A 27,190-nucleotide genomic window follows, 5' to 3' on the forward strand; every position below is an offset into this window, starting at 1 on the left:
TGATTATTGGATTGAATTATCAGACAACAAAAGGAAATTACATTCTCATTAAAAATTCCATATATTCCTGTATTCGAAACATTAAAGACAAAAACATTAGAACAATATTTCAGACGACTAATAATAGTTCATGTTTTTTTCTCAAAGAAGCGCAAATTTAAATAATAGCATACATTGTGAATAGAATAAAAATATTGGAGAAACCTCACAATTTGTAAATATTAGAATGGACGAGTACACTAAACTAAACTACACTAAAACGGTCATAAAATTCAACGGGGTTCCGCAAAAATTTTGGAGAAGGAAAATAATACCGTCAAAAGAAAATTAATGAGACCACGATTATTTTATTATACGGTGAAAGTATATGTCTAATTACCCTGTAAATTTGGATCTTTGTTGGCTACAAATACTAAAAAGAAGAAGTAAGTAATAATAAAATAAACATTATATGATCTCTGGCCTGAAACTAACAAATTTAAACCGACATTACAAAACAAATTAAAACAGACAATAGTAATTTTAAAATATTAATGACACTGAAAACGAAAACATTGATTTTCAAAACTTCTATGTCTTATTAAAGTGCGTGGCATATAGTGACGTTTATTTTGTGTTCCATTTTCTTTGCAATTGAAAGAAATTATCCCATTAATTTTACCACAACAAAAAAATTTATCTGGAAAAAGTATGGACATGTTCCTGCATCCCGCAACTTTCCGTATTTTCAAAATAAAAACTGCTTTTTTCAGCTACTTTCTTTACTACTATTAACCCATTTTTTAAGAAAAATAATTTAATCATTGAAATTTTTAGAAAAAATTTATAAAAAAAAATTAATTATTTCATATTCGTACTAGAAATTTTACTCATTAAATCATGTACAATAATTAAAATATTCATTTTTATGCAACTTATTTCATGAACTACTTTTTATGAGTATATATAACGTGAATGTTTTCATGAAAATGTTAATAATACCGTTGCAGAAAATTTGAATATGCAAAAATTACCAAAATTACCATGATGGCACTGAGCCGTTTTAGTATTAAAGACTGCATCTCTATTTAGAACAATGCGTAACAAGCACTAAGGGACATGCTATACATGCTACAAGCTTCTTTAGCACGACATTAAGTAATATTATTTAATATAAACCTTTGAGCGATACGTGTCCGGAGGAGCCACATGACTGTTAAACACCTGGAAATACCCGCCAGTTAGCTCAGTGTAAACACAAAAAAAATAAACACAGAAAAACTCAAAAGCATTATTATAAAACTAAATTCTACAAATGGTGGTTGTACAAGCCATGAGATTTAAAAAACCTTTACTAATATTTATATCAAAGACATAATCCACTACTGGATAACTCCTGAATATAAAATGTCGATTTGATAATAAAAATTTTATTGGTGTATATAAATAAACCAATAATTACACATAAAACTTTACGTTACTCAGATCAATGTAAACTGGAAGTATATCGTATTTGTAAGCAATTGATATTATACAGGGTTAGTCAAAAGTATAGAACTCCCAAAAATCTCAGGGGGAAAGCATTTTTGGGATAAATAGTGAGGATAAAAGTCTCAGCATTTTCCACGGCGCATCCGACGGTAAACTTGACTTTGAGGTCAAGGCCATATCAAGATCAAGTCCGTTTTTTTAAATGGCGACCCTTCTTTTCGACCCCGGAAATGGAAAGAGCCGAAAATTCTGAATCCGAATATGACATTGACCGTGACCTCAAGGTCAGGTTGATTTTTTACTGTAATTTTTTATTTTTAACTATGGAATCAGAGTGACAGTCTTTGAGTAGATACCCGATGGTACTTCTTGGTGACCTTGATCTTGAGATCACTGAAAAATTGTGAGTCCCTTCTATTCCATCGTCGAAAAAAAAATGACGAAATAATCGCTTGACTTCTACCTGACCTTAACCATTTTAACATCATAATAACATGTAGAATTCTATGCTCTTTTATTTCTAGCGTCGAAATAAGGGGTCGCTACTCCAAAAACCGATATGACCTTGACATTCTGTCCTATTGACCTCAAGATCAAGATCACTAAGGAATACCATCTCAAAGACTGTCACTCCTTTTGATTCCGTAGTTAAAAATAAAAAATTTCAGTAAAAATCAACATTTGATCTTGAACTGACCTTAAGCTAACGGTCAATGTCATATTCGGATGCTCTTTCCATTTCCGGGGTAGATAAGGAGAGTCGCCATTTGAAAAAAACAGACTTGATCTTGATATGACCTTGAACCTTGACCTCGAGGTCAAGGTTACCACCGGATGCGTCGTGGAAAATGTCCTCACCATTTATTCCAAACATGCTTACCCGTTGAGATTTTTGGGGGTTTCCATACTTTTGACTAACCCTGTATGAAAGCATTCGTCTCATAGTTTTTCTTTTCCTTTTTGTGTATTTTGCCACACCATAAATTAAAAAAGAAGTAAATAAACACACACTGAAATAATCATTCAGGAAATGTTTCAACAGACGTATTATTGCCTATTTTGAAATCTCCGAATGAGACGAACATGAATACTTAAGTACCGTTTATAAATGTGTTTTCACTATGCTGGCAGGCAAAGCCGATCGGCAAGGCAAACAAATAATCAGGCAATGCATTTGTTGTCATAACTCCATTGTCATAAACGTATTGATTCTATTCGGGTTGCCTTTTCGCCTCACATTCATAGTGCTTGCGTACTACTGCAAATACAGAGAATACGCGTGCCGATTTTGAAGACGCCGATCGGTTTCGTGGCATTGCATTAGCGATCATTTTTGCCGCACTGCATTACCGATTAACATAGTGAGGGCAAACCTTTACATTCACACGGAATAGTGTAAATTAATTTAAAAAAAAGCGATAACGAATTTAAAATTACTTTATTAGACATGTTTTATAATTTAATAATTAGTCCGAAAATAGAAGGAATTCTCGAAGATAACAAAGAGGCATTATACACTTGACTAAAACTGCAAAATATTCGAAAAAAGAAAAACTATATAAGCAATTGAATAGGCGTAAAATCCTTCCTGCTGTTTAAAAAAATGTTTCTGTTACCAAGTCAGTGGCATTTAATTATTAAATAGCAAAATAAAAACTTAACATCAAATGATACGTGGATTATATATTTGCATTGGCGTTCTTTTGAAATATTTAAATGACCTTCAAAATTAACATATTCAGGGGTGGTTTTTATTTACGTTGTGGGTACTAGATGCAAGTGGTGGACAATAACAAACGTTTACATAACAGAAAAAAACATCCGTGATTAAAACATTTAAACAAGAACTAATATACTGTAAATTGATACACAGGGTGGGCCAAAAGTACCGGAATGATAGGGTATCTGGGAGTATTTAAGGGGTAGGGTAAAAGTAAAGCACTAGGGGTTGAGAATCAAGATTAAATTAAAAAGTCGCCGAATAACCCACCAGGAAAAATGTTCTTCACAATAGTTCTAGGAATCTTGATGGGCACTAAATCGGTGACCTTGGATTTGACCTCCGCCCTGACCTCAAATCCCTTATCCTCCGGTCATTTCAAGGTTAAGTTGTTTATTCTGTTACCCTCGATGACTATTACTGACCACCCAAGACCGTCTATTGTCCTCGGTGACCAGTGTTGAACTTCAATGACCGCCTTTTAGTTTTGGTGACCACTAATGACCAACAGTAACCAACTGTTGCCTTTAGTGACCTCTAATAACCGACCATGGCCGTACTTGACCTTGAAATTACAGGAGGATAAGGAATTCGAGATCAGGGAGGAGGTCTAATCCAAGGTCACCGGTTTAGTGCCCATCAAGAATCCTAGAACTAGTGTGGAGAACATTTTTCCTGCCATTCCGGCAGGACTGTTGATCCACTTTGGGACTTTGATATTTGACCTTCATGGTCATTTCAAGGTCATATCCAAACGTAAAATTTTCCGCTCCATTTCCGGGGTCAACATTATGGGGTTCCATTTAAAAAAAATATCGTGATCTTGATATGACCTTCAAAGTCATGGTCCAAGTCAAGGTCATCATCGGATAGCAAGGGCAAAATCCTAAACCCCTAGTGCTTTACTTTTACCCTACCCCTTGAATATTCCCAGATACCCTACCATTCCGGTATTTCTAGCCCACCCTGTATATCTTATCAAGGTTTAACTTATTTTTTATTTTAAATTTTGTCAAACTATAACTGCCGCTTGAAATTGATTTTGAAGGAAATTCTCATTTATTAAAATACAGTTTGCTTTATCACAATAAATTGGAAGTAAAAGTAATACAAGGTGATTCACAACTTATCCAAAAGAAACTGGGAATAGATGCGGCATGAGAAATGGAGTCAATATCGTAAAAAAAAATTTTTGTAAAATCCTTATAGTTTCCGAGAAAAAAATTATTGAAGTTGTACTACTTTCAAACGTTACATCGCTGGATAACTGTAGTCTCTAGCGTCATTCGCAATACGCGTGAAAGCCACGTGGCTAAGCGACTCCCAATACAATCGTCGTTGCGGTAGTTTTTACAATAGCTTTTTAGTACCTAGTTAGTGTCAAAAATGGTTTGTGTGTATAGCAACTCGGAGTTGATGGATATCGTTTTAATTCATCGTGAAGAGCAAGACAACATTTCTATTATGGTGAAGCAGGACAACATTTGTATTAGTTCGTAGAAACTTAGTAAAACAGGACCAAATGCGTTTACATGTAGGAGGACAAAATTTTGAACAATTGTTGTATTGTATGTCAAATTATTTTATTAATTAAAACCACAAATTAATTTTATTAATTAATAATAATAGCGGCAAAAACAGTTGAATTTGTCCGTTTGTTTTATCACTGCCGCTGTAACGGTCGCATTGTGCGAGGTCAGGTTTTACAGTGGACCAGTTTCCAGTGCCGTGCAGAAGTGTATTTTTAAATCATTTTCGAACTGCCCTTTTTGAAATTGTATTTGTAAGAGTCCCCTGTACATCCAGAATTTTTTTTTTGGATAAGTTCTGAATCACCCTGTATATTACTATGATATGTATGTTTGACGCTGTTAAGACATTGCAACTACCTCGTGCAGAAATTTGGTCTTAATTTACCTTATCTTTATAATAATTACTAAGTAAGTGAAGCTTTAAATTTGTCATGGTTGTTGATTAGTGCACTAAACGTATGAAGAATATTGAAGATTTTTTAACGGATAAAATGCATTAATAATAAGTATTTTCAATAATCGTTAAACCTTATTGAGAACCTCTGCAATCATCCCCGACCTACATACTGCATAAAAAGAGGTGTATAATTGTTGCTGAAATGGCATGTCTCCCCTTGTTTTACTTTTATTTTAGGTAACCATCGATCAGTTTTCATTATGCCTTTTATTGTAAAAATCATTAATGAACAAATGCTTGTCATAATTTTTTTTTAGATCCTTAATTTAAATCGAATTATTTTTGCGAAAAAACAGTCAGTGTTCTTATGATGTGCACATTAATAAAGTACAAATAACACATACCAAAATGGTCCAGCAATATAGTGACAATGAATTAATGGACATGGTGGTAACATATGGAAACGTTGATGAAATTGTGAGTTAGCTGCACATCTTCATGTACAGCAATTTTCACATATGCACCAAACAGGGGCTAGAGAGAGGCAGAGAGCTATCACTAATTGTAAGATCGGTGGTTTCAATAAAATTTCGTTCTGTCAATGTCATAAGTCTGTAGGTAATAAAAAATATATATTTTGCCTAAAATATTTCTGCTAATTGAGTTTTCACAACTCGATTTATTACGCCTCAAAATATCCTCTCCATGTTTGTAAACAACGTCCTGTATATAAAGGGTGTTTTTAAAATATGAATTTCATAAACAAAAGACAATAGGACGTGTCGTTTTATTTTTTCTATGTTCTACCAGTCCCTTCTACCAGTACAGATCATTTTTCTCAAAATATCCACTATTTAGTTCTGCATTAAACTGGGAACAGTTATTACAAAATCATTTGAATTTTTTATCGTAGTTTAATATTGTCAATTGTCATCTATCAGATTCAAGGCAAATAGATTGAAGGGTAAGTAGTTTATTTCTATGCTGACTAAAATAAAAACCTGTAGAAAACATTCAACAGTAAACTGTTTGTTTATATTTACATCCAGGAAATACAATAAATAACAAAGGATTTTGGGAACAAGCCAAATCAGCAATAACTCTTTAAAAATGAAAGTAACAGTACATTTACTAAACTTCCAAAATATTTTAAATGCAAACCAAAATATAAATATTGGAGTATAACGTTTTGAAGTGCTTTTACAAGCTATTGCATTTGTAAAAGTTCGTTTTCGAGAAGACTTTCCTTCAAAAACAAGCATTCTTGAAGTCATGCTTCTTAAAATCCCACCTTGCCAAAGCTACGAAATATTTTATCATACACCCTGCATAATAATAATACATCAGCAATCAGAAAAGAAAAATACACATACTCTATTATATTTGAATAATGTGACCCACAACACTTTAAAAATAATTTTATCATATACAGGGTCGGAAAGTCCCCATGGTTCATCGGCCGTACGTGAGAGCGATAAAGAAAGTCATAGAAATCCGTGCGCTAGAGAAAGATGGCTATAATGAAGGCGTCTAATAGTCACCGCCCATTTCGCCCTTCCACAAATACGATCCACTTCTTATTTGTGGAAGGGCGAAATGGGCGGTGACTATTAGACGCCTTCATTATAGCCATCTTTCTCTATCGCACGGATTTCTATGACTTACTTTATCGCTCTCACGTAACGGCCGATGAACCATGGGGACTTTCCGACCCTGTATAATCAAATTACTTCAGTGAACAAAAAATATTTAGAAAATATTTGTAGCACTCACACATTAATATACAGGGTTAGTCAAAAGCATGGAAACCCCCAAAAATCTCAGCGGGAAAGCAATTTTGGGATAAATAGTGAGGACAAATGTCTCAGCATTTTTCACGGCGCATCCGTCGGTATTCTTGACCTTAAATTCAAGGTCATATCAAGATCAGGTCGGTTTTTTTAAATGGCGACCCTCCTTTTCGATCCCGGAAATGGAATGAGCAGAAAATTCTGCATCCGAATATGACAATGACCTCAAGGTGAATGGTCAAGGTCAAATGTTGATTTTTACTGTAATTTTTTATTTTTAACTACGGAGTCAGAGGGAGTGACAGTCTTTGAGTAGATACCTGATGGTATTCCTTAGTGACCTTCATCTTGAGGTCAAAATCGAAAGAACATGTTAAGGTCATATCGGTTTCTGGAGCACCGACCTCTTATTTTGACGCTACAAATAAGTGAGCGTAAAATTCTACATGTTATTATGATCTTAAACGTGACCTCAAGGTCAATGGTTAAGATCAGGTAGAGGTCAAGTGATTATTCAGGCTGTCATTTTTTATTTTCGACGATGGAATAGAAGGCTCACAATTTTTTAACGGCAAGATCAAGGTCACTATCAATCCCTTTGATTCCGTAGGTAAAAATAAATTACAGTAAAAATCAAAGGAGGGTCGCCATTTAAAAAAACTGACTTGATTTTGATATGACCTTGACCTCAAGGTCAAGGTTACCGTTGGATGCGTCGGGAAAAATGCTGAAACGTTTGTGCTCACCATTTATCCCAAAAATATTTTCCCGCTCGGATTTTTGGGGGTTTCCATACTTTTGACTAACACTGTATATGGTGTTGTGGATAAACATGGAAATGATATATTTAATAAATATTATGAACTTCAATTATTTTTTATATTTGATATAAAAACTTTTTACACATATATTGCCATTGGTGCCGTGCACTACAACCAAATATACAAAAAAAGAGAAATATTTGAAAAACTCACCGGACTCGCAGGGGTACGAGGCCAACTCGGACTAAGGTCTCCGTAATCCTCGTGAATAGAATTTATACTTGCTGCACCAGGTGATGGGACAGTACTCTGAGGTGTTGTAGGATGGCTATAGTGTCCCATATCATTTTTCCGAGTTGCTTTAGGTGTTGTACATTGCGGATCCTCTCCTGATGCTAAATAAATTAAAGTAAGATATGTTCTTAGCGGCAACTATTATACAAGGTGCCATTGACAGTGGAATTTCCTTTTACTACATTAGATTTGAAGCACATTTACATTTAAAAGAATTACAACCTTTAAGGCCTGTCCTTACTAGTTATTCATGAGTCTACAGTAAGTTGCACAAACCGCTCTCGACATAGAACAGTGTTACGTTTTGCAGCTTACAGTTAAACGTGTCTGTATTTGCAAATTAAGTTTAGTGTTGTAATTAGACAAACTGATGAGCATATTTCGATTAATTTTGTGATAATTGTCACAAAATGGGCCATAGTATGACAATATTTAAAATGCTGATTTGTAGTTAATCTACGGTGAATGCGAAGATTTGTTAATATTATTATTGTAAATGTTTGTCATATGTGGCATTTATAGAAGTAAACACGATGGAGGAATCTAGAATCGAAAACTTTGAATCACTTTTACAAACCACAGAGGGAGAGGGCGAGACGATCTGACCACACTCCCCGTAATTTAAAGTCTTGATCACTTGTTCACTATTGTCATAAGTTTGAGCCATTGCAACAATAATTTGGGCACAAAAATAATCGTGTAAGCGACTCTTAATTCAGACAACTGATAGCGAGAGCGCTAGATACAAATTGTTCATAATATAGTATGAGCTTTCATCGCTGTTATTGTAATATCCGTGGTAATCCCATTCAATGGTCTAAATGTCATTTGCTGAGTGGGTTATTTGCGGCAATGTTTTGCATGCAGTGTGTAAGACGTGTGTTTAATGTTGTAATTTTAATAATTATTGTAATTTTAATGTAATAATGTTCAGCCTACGCGCGCGCACTTGAAACGTTTTATTGTTACAACGCGCCTGCATGATTTGACTTCTTGAAATCTCGTTTCAGCGGAGATGATATGTCAGTGCGTGGCACAGCAAGTGAGAAAGAAGTATTATTTTCACATTTTCTTTTTGTGTTTTGTGTTAATGGCTAAAATCAGGGTAGTCTAATCAATCGAAGTTAACAGATTCAATAAAAATTCTGTTTATTGCGAGTTAAAAAGCCTTGAAAGTATAAAAGAAACAAAAACTGACTGACTAGAAAAAAAATGAAATTGACGATATTAAATATGCTATCCGTATGCAAATTAATGGATTTTATTTTAAAATTGCACTTCCAACATTAAAGAAAATTCAAATATGAAATGAATTTTCGTTATTTCAAACGAAATCGATAAGCATGCTAATAGAAAAGCTGTAATATGGGGAAGAGTATTTAGAAAAAATTAAAGTGTCATAAAACGAAAACGAAAATTTTGACGAATGGATGGATAAATGGAAGAAAATACCTGTAGATTTAGTAAGCGTTAAACATCAGACGAAAATCATTTTTAGAAGACTTTTTAATAATGGTTTACATGTGTTCGAGTCGTGAAGAGCAGAAGATTGCCATGAGGATATGGAAAGTGTAGTTTTTAAAAAATGATTTGCAACTTGGTGCAGTGATTGTCTTGGATAATGCGCCTTAATATAATCGACAAATATAAAAATTGCCAACAACTGCACGGGGGCAGGGAGAAGGCATGACAAGGAGAAATCATGAAATTGTTGAATGGAAAACATATCGAAACAGTCCAATTATTAGAAATTGCACAAAAAAAGAAAAAGCCAAATATATGAAATATGTAGTGGATAAAACGGCTAAAACTCGCGGTGTTGCACTTCGATTGCAAATTTATGAGGTACGAAATAATACAATTTAAGAGATATAGAAATACTTCTGTATCGTAAGCAGCGATCTGTAATAATCATAAGTATGTATTTTATTTTGCATTTCAAACTGATGATACTGCGGAAAACAACTACTCTGTAGGCTATCTGCCTCAGCAAGCATTGCAATATTAGGTAAACACCTTTGATCTTTCGCCAGTAGAACCACCAGGTATAGACCGATTTCTAAGTTATTGGTCCTCATGAATATGTAACAAGTTGCAGCAGAGTGCTAGATACACCAATACTCACCGCTACTCAATTAGTATCATACGCCCTACACAGGCAGAGAGCGATCGGTAATATTCAAATATCTTGTCGCTGGTGTTTGTACTTTTGGTTGATTTATTGATTTTGTGTCATCTCACGGTTACAACACTACATAAGTAGACTTTTCGAAGAGTTCACTTATTTAGTTAGCGAAAATAAAAAAGAGAAAAAAATTTGCAAGTGGTAGTAGGTCATCTGTGCCTACATGGGCAGAAATGTTAACTATATACTTTAGTATAAATAAAAACTAATTACCTACTTTTTGGATTTTAATAGATTTTACAAGGATAATGTGATTTTTACCAAAATAGACATAACTATTTACTGTTCTATATTTGAACAATTTTAGGAACACTCTAAATGATACGCCTATGGAATCGCATTCCCAGCGCACCTTACCGACCGCAGCGATCACTGTCTACTATTTTGGCACTAAAGTCAGCCTACGCATAATTTATTGCTTTCATTTTTGTGCTTAGTGAAAGACAGAACCCGACTTAAAATTGCATTGAATTTTGGAAGGTTGTTTCTCTTTTACAGAGTTTCTTGTAAAAAGTTATTTAAAACAATATTTTCTCTTTTTCAGTTCTATACGCTGTTACAAGAAATGTTCCAACTTGAAATCATTTTGTATACTAAAAGGAAAACCTTTCAATGACACCTCGTATTAACTTACCAGCAGAAGCATTAGATAACGTGGACTGCTGGGAACCTTCATCGATAGGTGTACCGTCTGGACCAGTAGTTACAACTGATGTGACGGATCCACCTGAAGCAGCCGTAACGTGTGTATTAAGACCAGCTTGAGCAGTGGTCGTGATACCATTGTCTATCATATCCGATACCATTTGCGTATGAGAATTTGGCGTTGAACTGGGTGGCGGCATGGGCCCGTCGTGGGCGTGGTTATTGGGAAGGAGGGGACTGCTAGATGGAGGCATGTTCGGTGGGCCCATAGAAGGAGGAGGGCCCATACCGGAATGATGATGACCAGATGGGGGACCCATGTGGTAATTTTGAGGAGGACTAGGGCTCGGCGGTGCAGAACTCGGTATGCCCTGAAAACCCATTTTATGTTGTAGATGGTGTTTGAGGTAGTGCGGTGGTCGAGGAGATGGACTTGGAGACTGCGAACCCGGTGTTGGCGTGGGAGGATTTGGTCCATTTCCTTTGGATGCGGTAGAAACAGATGGCGACCAAGACTGTTGATAAGACGGGAACTGGGAATTCTGCATGTGATTAGGCATCGACCGGCCGGAGAATTGCTGAGGGCAGATGTTGTTTGGAGGTGTTGGCTGTGAACTAGGTGGAGCGTATCCTTGACCGGGATACTGTATATTGCTGGGAGGCCGAGGTGGGTAACCGGTTTGAGGGTATTGATTAGACTGGTATAAAGACATTTGGTTTCCGGGTCCTGTTACTACCATACTTGGATGGCCCTTGTAACCGTGCGTTGGGTGAGCGGATGAATGCGACGTTGAGTAGCTGCCCTGCGTGACCACAGGAGAATGACTTATGCGGGTAGGTCCATTTCCATCAGACTGTCCACTTGAAGGTCTTGGAGGCATAGGAATGTTTTGTCCTGTAACCATTACCTATTAAGGCTGATTCTCACTCTCACTCGGCAAAATTAAGCAACACAATAGCCCACAGCAGCTAATACAAAATGTTTTATAAAGACTATAAAATAGTGAACTGTCATTTTTATAAGAAAACTTCCCGCTTGTACCTACAGGGTGTTCGACCTAGGAGGGATTCTTCTGTAACTCTGTAACTGTAAAATTGATTAAAAAATGGCTTTAATAAAAGTTGTCTGAAATCATGTGGGCCATTTAAGGAAAATATTTTTAGCTTTCTGGAGTGTTCTATTTCGCGTGGGCATAACTTTATTTTAAATGGAACGCCTTGCATATTATTACATTTTTGAATTCCTTGGTTAATATTAGATAGAGTTTATTAAGTGCACATGGTGTTTAAAACTTCCCATTTTTGAGATATTCAGTTTTGAAAAAAATCACGATTTTCAGCTCTCTAAATGGAAGCTAGATAGTATCTAAACTGTTAAGAGTTAGAAACCTGAAGTTTTCACAGTCGGCTTTGGCATAAATTAATATACAGGGTCGGAAAGTACCGATGGTCCATCTGCCGTTACGTGAGAGCGATAAAGTAAGTCATAGAAATCCGTGCGATAGAGAAAGATGGCTATAATGAAGGCGTCTAATAGTCACCGCCCATTTCGCCCTTCCACAAATAAGAAGTGGATCTTATTTGTGGAAGGGCGAAACGGGCGGTGACTATGAGACGCCTTCATTATAGCCATCCTTCTCTATTGCATGGATTTCTATGTCTTACTTTATCGCTCTCACGTAACGGCAGATGGACCATCGGTACTTTCCGAACCTGTATCTTGTGATCTGTGAGCAAAACGTATACGTTATTCAGACTCGGTAATACTGAGATTTAATAATCTTACGAGTTAAAAAACTTTTCAAATGGAATGACCCATATTAATAGTCACGGACAAGTGAAAGTAAATTTGAATGTCCTTTCAACTGATATAAGGTTGTCCATACTTATTTCTAACAGTTTTCCAGAAAAATCAGGTTCTTTTCTAAAGTCCGAAAAAGTAGCTACGTAACAGCGTCGAGAAGGCCTTGTAAACAATGTTTATTGCACTGTTTGATATGCATTTTCAAAATGTCGCTGATGCAGGAAGAAATGATCGAAATGGTTTTTGTCCTCGGTGAGTGCGACAGAAATCCGTTATTGGCATCACGAATTTATGCACAGCGCTATCCAGACAGACCACATCACGGCGTAAAGTCTTGCATCTAGTGGGTTATGGTATAGGTTAATATTCGACATATTAAACGAAATTCTCCGTAAAACTGTAGTTACGGAGGAAAATGAATTTTTTGTGCTGGGGTGTATTCAGGAAAAACCGCAAATTAGTGTACGACAAATTATTCACACAACGTTGATACATATGATTTTACAAAAGCACAGTTATCATCCTTATCGCATCCAATTGCACCAAGCGTTACTAGAAGTAGACTTTCAGCGTAGACTGGAGTTTTATCAGTCACTTGAGATGATAAATCAAGATGATGATTTTTTTAAACGGGTCATGTTCTTCGATGAGGCTACTTTTCATAAAAATGGTTTCGTTAATCGTCAGAATTGCCATCATTATGACAGTAAATCCTCACCAATTCCGGACAACTCATAGCCAACACTGATGGTCTTTGAACGTGTGGGGAGCAATTTTGGGAACCGATGTAATTGGACCATTCTTTTTTGACCAGCATCAACTGGAGCAGTTTAACTTTTTAACAAACACTAGAAAATTTGTTAGCCGACATTCCTTTAGCTACAGTTCGAAGAATGTGGATGCAATATGAAGTTGCTCCACCTCACAACCGCTGCGGTTCGTCAGTTTTTACACGAAACTTTGGCCTTCAAGGTGTCCAGATTTCAAGCATTTCAAGAAATTACGCCAGACATGCTGACCAATATTGAACAGTCTTTAAAAAACCGAATTTGTTTGTGCGTTTTAATCAAAATGGAGGACACTTCGAGCAATTGATGTAAATCAGCATTCTAAGTATTCTTCTCCTTGTTGTGTTCCGAGTTTCAGTTTGTTTCGTTTTTAGTTGTTGTTAGTGGGTTACTTTTGTTTAATAATAATAATAATAATAATAGNTTAAACACAATTACAGGAATAAATACCTACCTACATCTAACACAATAATTGTCAGTACTAACCAATACTAAGCATACATAATTACACCAATATACATATGTATATGAATATAAAACACAACTTGTACTATACGAGAAACAAATTAATATACCTAGTACATTTAAATTATTATTAAATATATCGCAATGATTTCCAATTTTATTATATAAATTGCACATTAAATAAATCGGAGATTTAAATTAGTCCTAGGCGCATTACAGGGAAACAAATGCTGCTGTCTAGAATTACCACGTGGTACACGAAAGTAAATTTTGCTTAACAGAATAGACCAATCAATTCTGTTGTTTAGAGGATTATATAAATATCGCATGAGTGAAATATTACAACGCGTTTCCAGTGATTCTAGCCCAAAACCATTCATCTTGCGTACCTAAATGTCATAAATTTTAAAAACCACCTTTGAACTAACTCCAACCTTTGCCGATGTATGTTGTGCATTGGATACCATGTTATGGAACCATACTCCATTTTGGATCTGACGAGGGAATAAAATAAGATTTTAAATGTACGGATATCTGTAAAATCTCTACAATTGCCGTAAATAAAACCGTAAGTCCGGAATGCACTCGATATAACATTATTAATGTGATCGATGAAAGTGAATCTGCTGTCAAAAGTTATGACTAGATCCTTAAACAGTTCAACACGGCTAAGGATGTATCCATCAATGTTATAGTCGTAGAAAACCAAATTAGTTTTATGACTGAAGGACATTACCTTACATTTGGAGTCGTTAGGAGACAAACAATTTAATTCACACTATGATGACATACGATTCACACAGAGCTTTAGACTGACGCAGTCTGTAAGGGAATTTATTACAGAGAATAATTTAACATCATCTGCGAACATCAGTTTTTCACATGAAAAAATATCCGGAAGATCATGAATAAAAAGTAAGACCAAAAGCGGTCACAAATTAGAGCCTTGAGGCACCCCTGAAGACGGAGAAAATGCTTGAGGTAAAATTTTGAAACCTGACCATAGAATGTCCATTTGCTAAATACGACTGCAAAAGACTATCAAAGAATCTGAAAAATTATATCGTTGTAACTTTGCCAGTAAGATGTAATGATTTATTATGATCGAAGGGTTTTTGGAAATCTGTAAATATTACGTCAACTTGCCCTACACCATCCAAAGTTTCCAGTAAATATGGACACTGTCAGTCCCAAGTCTGATAAATTGTGAGGGAAAAGTGGTTTTGCAAGGTCTTTTTGACGCTGTTACTTAGCTACTTTTTCGGACTTTAGAAAAGAACCTGACTTTTCTGGAAAACTGTTAGAGATAAGTATGGACAACCTTATATCAGTCGAAACGGCATTCAATTTTGCATTCACCCATGATAAATAATTAATTGTAGGTTTCAGTATTTCCGAGTCTGAATAACGTACTCGGTTTGCTCACAGATGACAAGATTGAGTAATTTATGGCAAAACGAACTGAAAATTACAGGTTTCTACCTCTTAATGGTTTAGATGCTATCTAGCCTCATTTAGAGAGCTGAAATGGTGATTTTTTTTTTCAAAAACAATCGAATATCTCGAAAACGGTAAGTTGCAAACACCATGTACATTTAATAAATCCTACCTAATATTAAACAAGGAATTTAAAAATGCAATAATACACAGGGTGTTCCATTTAAAATAACAGTTATGTAGTGCCCACGCGAAATGTAACACCCTGTAAAATATTTACATGGCCCACATGATTCCAGGCAACATTTATTAAAACCATTTTTTATATAAATTTTACAGTTACAGAGTTACAGAAGAATCCCTCTTAGGTGGAACACCCTGTATGCAGTACAAAATTACTAAGTTTTTGCACTGAATTTTATACATACAAGTATACAATTTCTACAGTTTTATAATTTAATGTAACTTAGTTGTTCGGTTAAATAAAGTACGAAATATTATATTTCATTCCAACAGAATTTTCATTACATTAAACCAAACAAGGTTATATTAATTTCAATACATTTTTTTCTTTAGAATAATCAACTATAATTATTAAGGACTTTAAATTTTTATGCATTTCATAAATTAATCTTACACTGACTAGTATTATTAGAATTCTTCTAGATTTTGGTTTACGGTTTTAATCAACTAAAATTAAACGAATAAAATATCTTTTTCGAAACATGCATGTTAAATTCTAATATTAATTCTAATCAATTTTAAACAAAATCGGCAAATATTTTATTGAAATTATTTACTTTATTTAATGGGAGTTGCATTCATTAATAATTGATAAAGTTGTACTCTAATTAAATACAGGGTGTCCGCAAATTTCACAGACAACGTTTGACGTTTGAAAATAAATTTGTTTTGGTTTTGGAGTTACAGGCCATTGACAATTAGTTGACAAAAGTAAAACTAATTTAATTAATAACTTCATAACCCTTTTACCGAGAGCATTAAAATTTGGCAGGTTTATTTGAACTATTATGGCGTATTATTTCTTAAAACTTTAGTCAAATCGATATACTGGGTGGTAGTTTTCTCCAGTTACCTTCCCCTTTAAGCGGTCAAAACTTCTACAAATAAAGAAGTTTTCTTCAATATACTAAAATTTTGCAATCTTGATTACGTTAGAATTTGCTGTGAAATCTATTTTTTGTGCTCGTTAACTTTACATAAACTTAACGCCCAAAAACAAATTTATTGCAATTTTGAATGTGCCAGAATGTGTCGTAAACGAACCACTTTTTTGACGGGTTTATATTTGCTTAACTTAAAAATTCTGTATCCGAATATGATATTGACCATGACCTCAAGATCAATGGTCAAGGTCAGTTCAACGTCAAATGTTGATTTTACTGTCATTTTTAATTTTACCTACGAAATCAGAGGGATTGATAGTGATCTTGATCTTACCACTAAAAAATTGTGAGTCCCTTCTCATCCATCGTCGAAAATAAAAAATGACAGCCGGAATAATCACTTGACCTCTACCTGACCTTAACCATTGACCTTGAGGTCTCGTTTAAGATCATAATAACATGTAGAATTCTACGCTCTCTTATTTCTAGCGTCGAAATAGGGGGTCGCTACTCAAAAAACCGATATGACCTTGACATGTTCTTTCAACCTTGATCTCAAGTTCAAGGTCACTAAGGAGTACCATCAGGTATCTAATTTTAACATTTGACCTTGAGCATTGACCTTGAGGTCACGGTTAATGTCATATTCGCATGCAGAATTTTCTGCTCTGCATTTACGGGGTCGAAAAGGAGGGTCGCCATTTAAATACACCGACTTGATCTTGATATCCCACCATTTGTCCCAAAAATGCTTTCCCGCTGATATTTTTGGGGGTTTCCATACTTCTGACTAACCCTGTATGACAGGGTGTCCATTTTAATTGATTACCCCTAATAACTTTGCAGCATAACCTATAATTGAAAAAGTCGTAGGAGGGAAGGGGGATTGGGAGTTAAGGGGGCCGTACGATAATAACCTTGTTTTTGACACATAGGGGTCATTTAGAGGTCAACTTCATATTTCAACCAAAAATGGAAAGAGCAGGAAATTTGACGGTTACAGATGTATATTTTGATCTTGGGTTAGATTGAGCCCTAGGGGCCTCTGAAGGTCAAATTAGCTTTCCGACTGAAATGTTCACATTTTATGGCAAAGGTTGATTAATTTTTGTGACAAATTCCGTACAAACTACCGTGGTAATGATATACGGTCTAATTGTGACTCTGGCCTTTTGCCCTGGCGTCAAATTTAGGGGTCATTAAAACTTTGGATTTAGTTTTTCTATCCAAAGATGGGAAAAGCGGAAAATATCACGTTCAAAAATTTAAGTTAAAAATCTAAAATCGCTTTTGAAGTACCCCTAGGGTTCCATACATTTTCCACAACACATTTCTGACAATCAAAATTGCAAAATTTTAAACTTAGTCTGCTAACTTTATATATCTCGGATATACATGTGAAACAAACGACATCACACTATAATAAAAAGTAAAATTCCTCGAACTTTCCATGGTAACCTGTTGCTATGTTCAAGTAAAATTCATGTAACACTTATGTAATATTAAATAAAATCTTTAAAATATATATTGATCATACATGAATTTTACTTGAACATTCTATGGCAACAGGTTACCACGAAAATTCGAGGAATTTTACCATACTTTTTATACCAGTGCACAAACAAAAATTTAATTTCGAAATGTCTGCGTATCTTCTGACGCACAATCTGATGACAAATAGAATCTTAATTTTGCTGCACAAAATATTAAGTAAAAAGTTTCTTGATAGTTCTTGAAATATTTTACTGAAACCTATTTCACATTTACCAAATTTTTACACAATAAATAATCAAGAAATTGGCAATGTTATATTTGTGTGTGCAATGCAAAAATCGTTGGAAATTTTCTAGCCTCACTAAACTGATAAGAAATTGAAGACAGCAGAACCGGTTTTAATTTATTGGTAACTTTTGGGGATTTTTAATGACTTAATTTTTATTCAATAGTACCTATGTTATTTATATTCAAAATTTTTGATTACCTACACTATTGACGATATATTTAAATATTTTTATCTAAATTAAATAGTTTGTTGTAGAGATTGTCTACTATGAATTAAAGGTATTAACATCACAAATTTATTATAAATATGTAGCTGGCTTCCCAGAGGTTTTGTCAAGTATTTATTAGATACTATATTTTATTTTGATTGCATTTTATTTTATAGTTGGTAGGTATATGAGGAGAAATTTTTTGATAAAATCTGAAATTTTATAGTGCTACTTACTAGCAAATCATTTTAAAAACGTACATCTAGAAGGCATTTTTCAAAAAAACCTCAAAAGTTAAAAAAATATATTTTCGATATCTCTGAAAAATTAATAAATAATTAGCCAACAATTTTGCTACAATTTTAACTATCTGACATTTTCGAAGTTTTCATGTCCCATTCAGAACACCCTGTATGGCAGCAAAACATATTCACTTTTATATCAAATTAAACTCTTTCATGGTTTATTTTATGGCATTATAAATTTTTATATAGTGTATTAAAGGCAAAATCCACCTGGAAGAATTTCCAACAGTCGCTATTTTGTTATAATCACGATTTTCTCAAAAAAATAGTTAATTCAGAAAGTCGTGAAAAGATCTACAAATTGATACCTTGTTCGCGCTCCCAAAAAAATGTATAAGGGTGTGTAGTGGTTCTTCAATGGCTTCACTGTATTTCTACGAAGTTTTCTTTTTAAAATAACACGAGAAATCACTGCTTTTAATATTTTATAGTACTTAGCACTCTGTATATAATATATATGAGGGACGTTCTATGTCAACCGGGATACCATTCTCTCCAAAAATAAAAGCAATGAAAAAATAGGTTTAAAGTCTCAAAATGTTAGTATACTCAAGAGCGAATAAACGATGGCCATTTTTGGGAAAATTTCGAAATTGAAAATGGCGGCTATAATTAGAAATTAAAAAAAAAATAGTTCAGTACCTAGCTTAAAATCATCTATCCATGGAAAATACCTCAATCTAATAGTAAGCTTTACGATTTTGGACATGTTGAATCCGAATTTCATATTCTTACGGTCCAAAAGTGGTAGGAGGCCCGTTTTAATTGCCCTAATTTTTGTTAGACTTCCAATAACTCAAAGTCAGTACGTCAAAAACCATAAGAGAAGCTACTTTTAGACAAAAAAAATCCTTTTTTTTCAGAGAGATATGGTCTAAAAACCAAAAAAATGGTAAAAAATGTCTGTTACTAATACTCCTACCACTTTTGGACTTAAAAAATATGAAATTCGGATTCAGCATGTCCAAAATCGTAAGATTTACTATTAGATTGAGGTATTTTCCATGGATAGATGATTTTAAGCTAGGTACTGAACTATTTTTTTTTAATTTCTAATTATAGTCGTCCTTTTGTGGCCGCCATTTTGAATTTCGTATTTTTCTCAAAAATGGCCATCGTTTATTCGAAAGCTCTCGAGTATACGAACATTTTGAGACCTTAAACGTATATTTGCCTTGCTTTTACTTTTGGAGAGAACGATGTCCCGGTTGACATGGAACGTCCCATGTACATACATGAAGTCACAATTTAACCAGAGATAATGTTCATGAAACAAAAATGTGCCTTATTCAAATAGCTGTGTTGTGTTGTAACGCCGAGGGATAATGAAGTTCAAATAACACTTTACTTCAGAAGTTTCAATTAAACATGTATTTCCTTACATTATGAATAAAAAAACTACTATCCAATAAATAATCCATTATTTATAATACAATTACAGAAAATTTTATTTCTACGTTTACAACATTTATTCTATAGTTAGAAATATTCTCATCCCACAACTTTTGAAGTAGTTAAAGGAAAAGTAATTGAAGTGCAATTTGATATGTTTGTAAAAATCATTTATTTCTTTGGTAAGCTTTTAGACAGACAACTTGAGCAGGTATTTTGTTAATGCACAGGAAATCAATTTATTTTTTTAAATATTATACAGGGTGTCCCAGAATAACGTGTACAACAGAAGACCACAGATTCGTGGACTCAAAATAGGCAGATGTAGGCTAATTCACATATATCCTAAATCGCGTCGTTTGGCCGCTAGATGGCATCAAAGTTGGTGAAAATTTTTTGAATTTTGTAAGTAACTGCAATACATATTCGATTTCGATTATTTTTGGGGGGTGGACTTTTACTTTGAATCTACACATTTTGGTGTTATACAGTGTTTTTTAAAACCTACAACTCCTACAAAATTGATGCATGGTGAGAATATCCGTTCATAACTTTTTCCTCTTTCGGACAATAATGACAACTACATATTTTTAATTTCATAGATGATACTATTTGGAAATTTTTAGAATTTAGATTAAATGAGCGGTCTGTGTACAAAAAATATTTTTCAAATGTCTACATTATCTTACCAATGCTTAACAGTGCTAGTAGGCACTGATTTTGTAGGTTGACTGTAATTTCAGTTTGATCTTTAAGTCATTATAGCTGCCAATTCTTAATAAGTGTTTACTACGATAAGATATACCATATGTTACTGCGATATGGATACACACACACACACATATGACGAATTTTTTACAACATGCCTAATTTTATTGAGATTAATTAGTAAAAACAATCAAATACAATGAAAAATGCTGGAGATAGGAATAACAAAGTTGATGTTATTAGATTTAGTACTACTTCTTATAAAAACTGTGCGAAGAAAGTTAAAGGACACCCTTTGCAGTTCTTGAGGGCAATTTTTTAAAACATTTATGGCAATTTGGATCAGTGTTAGATGTGGAAGCATACACTGTTGTTTTCAAAGTACCCCAAATATAATAGTCGCAAGGTGAAAAGTCTGGTGAACAAACAGGTCAGTTAACAGGAACATTATCCCCTCTACCAATCCATCGACGAGGGAATCTTTGATACAACCGGACATTGACAGTGAAATGTGGTGGAGCTCCATCATGTATAAACCGCATTATAGCTCCGAGCAATAACGGCACACCTTCCAATAACTCGGGTAAAGGGTTTTGCAAAAATTCTAAACAAAATTCGCCATTCAGTCTATTGGGTAGAATAACAGGGTCAATAATAATGCTGTCAACGCGTTGTATTTGATTGTTTTTTCTAATTTTTTGAATAAGATTAGGCACGTTGTAACATGTGGTATATCTTATCGTCGTAAACACTCACTAATAATTGTCTGGCACACCTACAAAATCAGTGCCTACTAGCACTTTGTTAAGTATTGTAATATGGGTGGCAGGATAATGCAGACATTTAAAAAATATTTTTTTTTACCCAAACGGCTTATTTAATTAAAATTCTACAAGAGGCCCAAAAACTTCCAAATGGAACCACCTATCAGGTAAAAAATAGTTGTCATTATTGCCCGAAAGAGGAAAAAATTATGAACGGATATTATGACCATACATCAATTTTGTAGGTGTTGTAGGTTTTAAAAAACACTCTGTATAACACCAAAATGTGTAGATTAAAAGCAAAAGTCCACACCCCAAAAATAATCAAAATAGATTAATACCTATTCGAGTTATTTCAGATTTAGGTGAATTAGCCTAGATCTGCCTATTTTGAGTGTAGTCTTCCGTTGTACACGTTATTCTGGAACACCCTGGATATAAGATAAAAGGAATTCTTGGGCCAGATAATATTAGGAATGGAAAAAGAAACAAAAATATTTTGTATTAAGATATTCAACAGTCTCGTTTGTAGAGCATTTTCCATTTGCAACTATTTTTTTGTTTTATTTATATGTATTTTATATTTTACGTGCTATGTGAACGTGCTATGTGTGTGCTATGTGGAATATAAGTGACATTTAAAATATTTAGGGTCAATTCACACTATAATGTCGATCACGGTTCGTTCTCGGTCTGATGATCTCGGTCTAGTAAAATATTAATAAGTAAGAAACAATGTGCATTCATTAGCAGTTAAATTCTGGTCGAATCGGTATAATATTCTATCAGGGTAATATATTCGTCAAAATTTCCTAAAACATTGCTTAATCGTTCGAGATAATTTTCATTATACAAGTTGTTTCAATTAAAACTTCCCACCTGGAAAACAGCGTAATTAAAAAAAAATAATAAAAATTTGAAACACGTCGATTTTCTTTTCAAGGGGGCACGTGATGGCTAAGTTTTGGTGTCTTGGAAGCTACCACTTAAGTAGGGGCGTAAAATTCCCTTAAACTTTAAATGGAACCTTATGTTGAGTTTTTCATGACGACAAACGAAATTTTAAATTTTGATTTGAATATGACAATAAAATAATCACTTAAAGAATAAGACAAAATATCATTGAATGAAAGAATGTTATTTTATTAAATGTTCAAATTGGTTTCCCTCCGCTTCCATGCAATAATAAAATATTTGCTTCATTTCCGAAAATTTCGAGCGTTATCTGACGACATTTTTCAACAATTCGCCGACAAAACGCCTCAAGTGAGTTCGACTGTGTTGCATAAATTTTCGACTTTAAGTGCCCCCGTAGAAAGAAGTCTAAGGGCGTTAGATCTGGCGATCTGGAAGGCCACTCAATTGAACAACTGCGTCCTATTCAATGATTTGAAAGTTCTGATTAAGAAAATCACGCACAGCTGCGACATAATGTTGTGGAACACCATCCTGCTGAAACGCCCGAAATTCTTCAAAATGTTCGTTCGGAAGTGGAGCAAAGATTTTATTATTGTATGAAGGCGGAGGGAAACCAAATTGAACATTTAATAATATTCTTTCATTCACTGATATTTTGTCTTGTGAAAAGCTTTTATATGAACAAAATAGTGAAGAGTTAGCAACATCCCACTGAAAAACAAAGAATTCATCTTCATTTCAATGTTATTAAAAGAAAGTAAAAATAGTTCTTTTTAAAAGAACCTCGCACAAAATCAATGAAAAATGGGTCCCAGTCGATTTTGCTGAAATTGCAGTATGTTATAGTTTTTGAATTTCTTAACAAAAGTTGTCATGGGCCCAAAGTGATCATATGAATAGTTTCAGATATAAAGAGGGGATAAGTATGTGATTTTGGCTGTAAGCCTGAGTAAGCTTCCCGAAGTTTCAAGTTAATGGATTCAAAAATTGAAGCATGTAATGAATTTTGACCGGTAGGTACAATGCTTTTGGGATCGCTGAACCTGAATTCGGGGATAGCTTAGCTATCTAAGGTCACCTGGAGGTTAGGTAAAGGTCGTTTCAAGGTTAATCTGAAGAAAAAACTTGTATTGAATTTTGACCAGTGAGTGTAGGTTTTTGGACTCGCAAAATCTGAATCTGGAGATAGTGTAACCTTAAAGGATACCTTCAAGTCAATTTTTATTTTGGAGGGGAACTGAATTCAGGTATAACTTAACTCTGCAAGGTCACCTGAAAATCAAGTTAAGGTCATTTCATTTAACTTAATCTCAATTGAAGCCCCGCAGGTGACCTTATAGGGCTAGTTATTTCAGGTTCAGTGATCCCAAAAGAATTGTAACTACTGATCAAAATTCATTACATGCCTCAGTTTTTAAATCCATTAACTTGAAACTTCGTGAAGCTTACTCAGGACTACAGCCAAAATCACATACTTCTCCCCTCTCTATCTCTGAACTATTCATAGGACCACTTTGGGCCCATGATAATTTTTGATCATTAAGTCAAAAACTATAACATACTGCAATTTCAGCAAAATCGACTGGGACCCATTTTCCATTGATTTTGTGGGGGTTTCTTTAACTACAACTTTGTAGTGTAGTTTTGTAGTGCGACCGAAAGATGTTTTAACCATTCTGATTTAATTTTTTGCGTTCTTTTCACCGACGATTTTTTAACCCTATTTTCGCAAAAAATATTTTAATATTTTCGTATGGATTACAGCTGGTTTTCAAAAAGATTTACAATTTGTTCTGATTAACATCCAAATGGGAATTGAATTGTTTTGTTAGTTGATAAGCGTTAAAACATACTACTGTCCATGTACGCTTGTATATAAGCAGGGTGGGCCAAAAGTACCGGAATAGCAGGATATCTGGAAATATTTAAGGGGTAGGGTAGAAGTAAAGCACTTAGTGGTTTAGGATTTTTCCCTGGTTATCCGATGGTGATCTTGAATGTGACCTGGACCATGACCTTCAAGGTCATATCAAGGTCACGAGAATTTTGACCCCAGAAATGGAGAGCGGAAAATTTTACGTTCGGCTCAACAGTACCGGGATGGCAAAATTATCCGCCAGGTCAAATTCAAGGTCACCATCGGATAGCCAGGGAAAAATTCTAAACCCTTAGTGCATTACTTTCACCCTACCCCTTGAATATTCGCAGATATCCTGCTATTCCGGTACTTTTGGCCCACCCTGTATAGCTTCCAAGATCTCTATTGTAGAGTGATAACTGATTTTGGTTCATTAAATGTGAATATTAATAGCATAAACTTAATTCTTAATGACAGACATATGATAGGTCGTACATATTTACAGTGTAAATGGTAATAGCAGTGAATTTAATATTCAGCTTCTTGTAAATAAAGACCGACTACAAACAAAATTTTACAAAATTCCATGAAAATTTGTTCAGATTTTAAAATTATCAAATAAGTCCAGAATTTTCAGTTTGGTCCACACTCTATTTAGGAGGCCGACGTTGTAAGATTGTGTAATGGTTTTTAATACTGTTAATAATTTTTTCAAAAAACAGCACAATTTTCTAATTAATTCATATATTTGTTATCCATAACCGTACCGAATATAAAAAAAATCGCTTAACTCAAAAAATGTTATTGGCAAAATTTAATAATAAACTGGTTAATTAATTTAACTTCTCAACCCAAGTGCTAAACAATATGGCGGTTGTTGGTGCTTGCCATCTGTCATTCTTGTCCAATATATAGTTAGTGCGAGCGTTTTTCTTCTAGATTTGTGAAATATACGTATCATTTAATATGTACAATATCCAATTTACTGCAATAGCGATTCACAATATTCACATAGGCTTACTTCTTTATTTTTATAGCCTTCGCCCCTGAACATTCAGTTAGCTTCAAATGTATTAGTTATTTCCTTCCAAGGCAGTGCACAATTAAGTGGTTAACACTCACATGCCCTTGTTTCAATTGTCTGTCACTGAATGTGTGAGGAGTTAAAATTGATAGTTTCCAACTTAAAAAAAAAACACTTGTGTGCAACCATAGATCTTCAAATATAAGGTCTTATTTTTATAGCACGGGTCTATGAGTGCCAACAACCGCCATATCGCTCAAGTTTTTAAAAATGTCATAGGGCCTTAATTTTACGGGCAATTTTTATGCTCATCGTTTTGTGACGCTCTGTATAAAATATAAAAAAATGGTTGCATTAGAAAGTACACAAAGTTTTCTTTATGTTCCGTAATTGAGGCGGTTAAATAAACTAAAACTGACAGGTCAGAAACATGATTTAAAAACGGAAGTAATATCGTAACTAAAAGAACCGTTATAATTACAGTTTTCCAAAAATAAGAATATCTGGTACAAAGAAGCAGTAAATACTTATACTTATGTTCTAACCCATTGTAATGTCATATAATTCAAATTGCACTTCGTTGTTTATTTGGGTTTTAATACTAACCTACAGCAGGTGACATTGATCTGGAACCAGTGGACCCTGTAGGAGAAGGCGTCGGCCTCATTCCCTGTGAATTAGGAGTACCTGGTGCAGGGCCTCCAGAACTATCGTTACTATTTCCTCCACTAAGGTCCTGCAACAACAAAAAAATGTAAGCAATATTATCAATTAATTGTTCTGTACATTAAGCAAGAGTATTTTTATTCCCACAACATCAACTCCATTAAATAACATTGCCGATCGTGATTCATACAATAAACATACATTGCTTAGATAATATAATAATCCATTACGAGATAAGTAAAATAATATGTACTGTGTAATGTACAAACAGGAATGTACTATATTTTGCATAATTTAACAATGTATATACAGGGTGTTAGTAAATAAGTGCGACAAATTTCAGGGGGTGATTCTACTTGAGAAAATAATGGCAGTTTGCTTATAAACGTATGTCCGCAAATGATTCATTTTCCGAGATTCGGGGTGTCAAAGTTTTTCTTAAAAACTGACGATTTAATTTATTGCTCTGAAACCGGTCGAGATGTGCAAATGAAATTTAGTGGGTTTTAAGAGGTAGTTATTGCGCATTTTTTTTGCACGCAATTAAGAATTTTATGTTCATCATTGGCGCGCGTACGGGTAATAATCTCAATTTTTTTAAAGAAAAAAATGGTACGCCACTGAGATATTACAAATTAAAAATCATTTTTGAATTCCTCGTTTAATTTGTGACAAAAAATCTCTCTTGCCTTTTCTTTGTATGGGGGCGCCGTTTTGATGCAAAAATATAAAACATTTTAACGCGTATTTTTTTATTTCTTTAATACATTACCTAGTAGGCTACTGTCAACATTTGTCTGTTAGATACGAATATTTTTAAGAAATGACAAATTAGCGTTTCGTCATTATTAATTTATTAAGCTTTTAGTTTGCTATAACATTAGTGTTAATAAGTAATTAATTTTTCTTTTATCGAAAAGAATGGAAAATTTTACAAATGCGGAATTGTCAGACATGCATTTTGTCTATGGTCGAAGTAATGGAAATGGTCGGCAAGCTCGACGATTGTATGCTGAGTTGTATCCAGGACGTAGGGTACCTCATCACACAATATTTGCTCGTCTTCATCAACGTTTGCGCGAAAATGGTTCATTTAAGAAACAAACGGTTGACTGTGGGCGCCCTCGAGAAGTACGAACTGTGCAACTA

The 27,190-nt window shown here is 34.3% G+C and overlaps 1 protein-coding gene across 3 annotated transcripts in view; it reads right to left on the reverse strand.

The window, feature by feature from the left end:
- Positions 1-27,190, reverse strand: part of LOC108909920 (trithorax group protein osa) — a 198,052-nt gene that overhangs the window by 29,924 nt on the left and 140,938 nt on the right. For 2 of the 3 annotated variants that reach the window (XM_018714394.1, XM_018714393.1), the window contains exons 3-5: positions 25,982-26,111; positions 10,784-11,689; positions 7,884-8,065 (exon numbers count right to left, since the gene is read on the reverse strand). In XM_018714394.1, the coding sequence (XP_018569910.1) occupies positions 7,884-8,065; positions 10,784-11,689; positions 25,982-26,111 (1,218 nt within the window). Of the gene's footprint in view, positions 1-1,158; positions 1,204-7,883; positions 8,066-10,783; positions 11,690-25,981; positions 26,112-27,190 lie in introns of all 3 variants that reach the window. The other variant, XM_018714392.1, reaches the window with a different exon arrangement.

The sequence above is a fragment of the Anoplophora glabripennis genome, unplaced genomic scaffold (assembly GCF_000390285.2).
Source record: "Anoplophora glabripennis isolate ALB-LARVAE unplaced genomic scaffold, Agla_2.0 scaffold424, whole genome shotgun sequence".
Taxonomy (NCBI): domain Eukaryota; kingdom Metazoa; phylum Arthropoda; class Insecta; order Coleoptera; family Cerambycidae; genus Anoplophora; species Anoplophora glabripennis.